Source organism: Penaeus japonicus, unplaced genomic scaffold (assembly GCF_977035675.1).
Source record: "Penaeus japonicus unplaced genomic scaffold, GWHDUDI00000001_assembly GWHDUDI00000004, whole genome shotgun sequence".
NCBI lineage: Eukaryota > Metazoa > Arthropoda > Malacostraca > Decapoda > Penaeidae > Penaeus > Penaeus japonicus.
Window position 1 is genome coordinate 43,102,893 of NW_028234406.1, and position 5,000 is coordinate 43,107,892.

At 43.1% G+C, this 5,000-nt stretch overlaps 1 protein-coding gene across 1 annotated transcript in view; it reads left to right on the forward strand.

Moving 5' to 3' along the window:
• Positions 1-5,000, forward strand: part of LOC122242835 (putative glutathione-specific gamma-glutamylcyclotransferase 2) — a 12,676-nt gene that overhangs the window by 2,871 nt on the left and 4,805 nt on the right. Inside the window, exon 2 of the mRNA XM_043000235.2 lies at positions 4,511-4,751. Coding sequence (XP_042856169.2) covers positions 4,511-4,751 — 241 coding nt within the window. The remainder of the gene's footprint in view (positions 1-4,510; positions 4,752-5,000) is intronic.

Below are 5,000 nucleotides of genomic sequence, written 5' to 3' on the forward strand. Positions count from 1 at the left end.
TCACTGTCTGTCTGTCTGTTCCTTTAACCTCTTGTCTGTCTAGATCATTTCCTGTGAATCTGTCTCTTTAAATGTCTGTCAGTCTGTCATCATCATCACAATCGTCACCACCATCATCATTATAAGCATCATCATACCCTCTCATCTCCCAGTCCTACTTATTAACCCCTTCCCCTCCCCGTACCACTCCCTCTCTCCCTCCCTCCCTCTCTCCCTCCCTCCCTCCCTCTCTCCCTCTCCCTCCCTCCTTCCCTCTCTCTGTCCTTCCCTCCCTCCCTCTCTCCCTCTCCCTCCCTCTCTCTGTCCTTCCCCCCTCCTTCCCTCTCTCTGTCCTTCCCTCCCTCCCCCCCTCCCTCTGTCCTTCCCTCCTTCCCTCCCTCTCTCTGTCCTTCCCTCCCTCCCTACCCTACCCTACCCTACCCTACCCCACCCCATCCCGCGCATCTCTACCCTTCTGCCACCCTCCCCTCCCCCCTCCCCCCTCCCCCCACGCGGGCACAGACTATGGGAAAATCGAACAGGTGGGAGACAGACTCTGGCGACTCCCCCCCTCCCCCCTCCCCCCACCACCACTCTAGCTACCCTGGGGGCGCGTCGCGAGATCAGGAGGCAGAGGAGGAGGAGGAGGAGGAGGAGGAGGAGGAGGAGGAGGAAGGAAGAAGGAGAAGAAGGAAGAAGAAGAAGAAGAAGAAGAAGAAGAAGAAGAAGAAGAAGAAGAGAAGAAGAAGAAGAGAGAAAGAGAAGAAGAAGAAGAAGGAGAAGAGAAGAAAGAAGAAGAAGAAGAGGAAAAGAAGAAGAAAAAAAGAAAGAAGAAAAGAAGAAGAAGAAGAAGAAGAAGAGAAGATGAAAAGGAGAAGGAAAGGAAAGAAGAAGAAGAAGAAGAAGAGAAGATGAAAAGGAGAAGGAAAGGAAAGAAGAAGAAGAAGAAGCAGAAGAAGAAGGAGAAGAAGAAGAGAAAAGAGAAAAGAGGAAAGAGAAAGAGAAGGAGAGAGGCAGAGGAGGAAGAGAAAGAGAAAGAGAAAAAGAGAGATGAGAAAAAAAGAGGAAAGAGAAAGAGAAAGAGAAAGAGAAAGAGAAAGAGAAAGAGAAAAAGAAGGAGGAGGAGGCATAAAAGAAGAAGAAAGAAAAAGAAAAAGGAGAAGGTGTAGTTGTAGAGGATCTTTTCTTCCTCCTCCTCCTCCTCCTCCTCCTCCTTCCTCTTTCCTCTCATTTCCTCTAACTCTCCCTCCTCATAGAATCACTATAGACCTATCCATAAGAGCGAAATGTACCCATAATATGCAAGGATTTTGACCTCTATCGAATATATACTAAGAGTTGGGTGCAAAGAAGGGGGGAGGGGGGGGAGTAGGGGATATAGACAGGGGAAGAAGGGGGGTTATGGAAGGTATCTATGTTGAATCGTTCCTTGTGGTTTTGGAAAGAAAGAAAGAAAGAAAGAAAAACAAGTATACATCATGATTAAATCTCTAGTTGTTGTTGTTGTTGTTGTTTTGATGTTGGTGGTTGTGTTAATGTTTATTGTGATGCTCCGAGAGTTGATACAAATTCTTTGTCCTGTTTTTGGTCTTTTTTAGACTTTATTATTATTATTATTATTGTTATTATTATTATTCGTCATCGACCTACACAGGCGAGCCCGTTCGATACACGCACGCGCGCGCACACACACACACACACACACACACACACACACACACACACACACACACACACACACAAACTCTTTCTCTCTCTCTCCCTCCCTCCCTCCCTCCCTCCCCTCCTCCCTCCCCTCCCTCCTCTCTCTCTCCTCTCTCTCCTCCCTCCTCCCTCTCCTCTCTCTCTCTCTCTCCTCTTCTCCTCCCTCCCTCCCTCCGTCCCTCCCTCTCTCCCTCCTCCCTCCCTCTCTCCCCTCCTCCCCTCTCCTCCCTCCCTCCTCTCTCTCTCTCTCTCTCCCTCCCTCCCTCCCTCCCTCCCTCCCTCCCTCCCTCCTCCCTCCCTCCCTCCCTCCCTCCCTCCCTCCCTCCCTCCTTCCTTCCCTCCCTCCTCTCTCGCTCTGCAATGTTGACCTTGCTTGGGATGCAACATGTGTTCAATGCCGTGTTTCTTTCGCTCAAATTGTTGCACGTCTAGGAAGGGCGAGATGCTTATTGATGAGTTTTTGGGCGGCATTGCTGATGTTATTCGTGTTATTCGTGTTTTTGATGATGAGTCTTTTGTTCATCATCTTTATCATCGTCATCATCTTTATTTTCATCGTTATATTCATCTTTATTTTTATCTTCGTCTTCGTCTTTATCTTCACCTTCATCTTTATTTTTATCTTCATCTTCATCTTCACCACCACCATAATCATCACCATCACCCGCACCAACACCATCACCACCACCATCATCATCATCATCATCATCATCTTCATCTTCATCTTCATCATCATCATAATCACCACCACCACCACCACCACCATCATCATCATCATCACCAACACCATCATCACCATCACCACCATCCTCACCACCATCATCAGCCATAACTACCAAAATATATTTTTAATTATAGTTAAGATGATGGAACACCATTATGTACTCTATGTATATATTGTGTAATTATTTATTTATTTATTTTTTGTTTGCAATTCGAGTAAATTGCAATTTTGTTTTTGTTTTTGTTTTTTTTTCTATCTCTCTCTCTTGTTTTTCTTGGAATTCTTGCCAATTATCCCTTCCTCTTCATCTTCTTTGTTTCTCTCTCATTCTCCTTCGCTCTTTCTTTCTCTCTCTCTTTTCTCATTATTTTTAACAAGGTAGTAAGGAAAATATTATCGTCTTTTATGTTTGTGTATGTTCTTTTTTTTATTCTTTTGTTTATCTTTCGTATCTCTATTTTTCCTTCTCTCTTTCGCTTTCTTTATTTATTTTTTTATTTTTATTTTTTTTTTATCTTTCTCTGTCAGTCTCTCTCTCTCTCTCTCTCTCTCTCTCTCTCTCTCTCTCTCTCTCTCTCTCTCTCTCTCTCTTTCTTTCTCTATCTCCCTTTCTCTCTCTATCTCTTTCTCTTCCTCTTTCTCTTTCTCTTCCTCTTCCTCTTCCTTTTTCTCTCCCTCTTTCTCTCACTGCCTCTCTCCTCCTCCCGTATTTTCTTACCCTCTCCCTCTCTCTCCCCTCATCCTCCTTTCCTCCCCTTCCCCCTCTCCCCCCTCTCCCCCCTCTCCCTCCTCGTTCTTCCCTTTATCTTTCTCTCCTTCCTTGCCTCCCCTCTTTAATTACGTAATATCCATTTTATGTTGCAAGGGAGTTGATTATGCATGCAACATTCTTTTCGTTTCTTTTCAGAGATGCATATATGTATATATATATATAGATATATATATATATATATATATATCTATATATATATATATATATATATATATATATATATGTGGGTAGTGTGTGTGTGTGTGTGTGTGTGTGTGTGTGTGTGTGTGTGTGTGTGTGTGTGTGTGTGTGTGTGTGTGTGTGTGTGTGTGTGTGTGTGTGTGTGTGTATGTATGTATGTATGTATGTATGTATGTATCTATACATGCATGATAACAACAACACCAACGAATACAACAAAATCAACAACAATGATAATGATAATAATGATGACAACAACAATGATGATGATGATGATAATGATACCATACATGGTAATGATAACTACAAAGATACAATAATGTATGATAATGATAGTGATACAAGAACACTATACTGTCACCATACTCACCATCATCATCACTGTCACAGGAAGGAAGGAAGCGACCATGCACTTATAAGGATTCCTTCAGCTAACCCTACGTGTCAGGTGTCTCCCCCCTCCCCCCTCACCCCCCCTCAACCCCCCCCTCACCCCGTTCTGCTCCTCTTCTTCCATTGTCATCTCCTCTTCTTCCTTTGATCCTATTATTATTATTATTATTATTATTATTATTGTTATTATTATTTTTATTATTATTACTATTATTGTTATTATTATTTATTTATTATATTGTGCTTGTTTGTCTTCTTCATCATCATATTTTGTTTTTCTTTTTTATCTTCTTTTTCTGTTTGTTTTTTTCTCTCTTCCTCTTCCTTCTTTTTTCTTTTACTTCTTCCTCCTCTTCTCATCTTCGTTTATTTGTTGTTGTTCAGAATGGCTGTTATTGTTGTTGCTGTTGTTATTGTTGTTGATGTTTCTGTTGTTGTTGTTTTTGTTGTTGTTGTTATCGTGTTAAGGGCGATATTGTCATTGTTATGTATCATGATCTCTGCGGGCGTTGTCATGGAAACGCACTTCCATTTTGAAGGATACTGGTGGAATACTGGTGTTAAAACACACACACACACACACACGCACACACACACACTCACACACGTACACACCAGTATTGCTGTTCTTATTATAATGACTATTATTGCCATCATCATTATCAACAATATTATCATCATCATCATCATCAACCCCCAATCCCCCAGAAAGGAAAATCTAACCCCCCTCTTTTTCTCTCTCCCCCCCCCTCCTAAAGGGCATCACGTGGGGCGTCGCATACGAGCTGACGGGCGAGGGCGCGCTCCGCTACCTGGAGAACCGGGAAGTGTCCCTCGGAGGCTACACCACCGCCGTCGTCAACTTCTTTCCGCGGGAGGGCGGTCTCGAGCCCTTCCCCGTGCTGCTCTACATCGCCACGCCCGCCAATCGGGAGTGGGCGGGACAGGCGCCCATGCACGAGATCGCCACTCAAATCACGCAGTGTTCCGGGCCAGCGGGTGGGTGTTCTGTTTTTTTTGTTTTTTTTTGTGATTTCTGAATTGTGTTTCGTATTTTTTAAATCATAGGTCGTGTGTTTATATATATAGGTAGATAGATAGATAGATGTATATATATATTTTTCGCTCTCTCTCTTTCTTTTTCTTTTCTTTGTATTTAGGATATTTTTTGTTCTGAGCAATGAATTTATATCTTCTCCATTCTCGCCCTTCTCTCTTTCTCTCCTCCCTTTCCCTCTCCATCCTCAC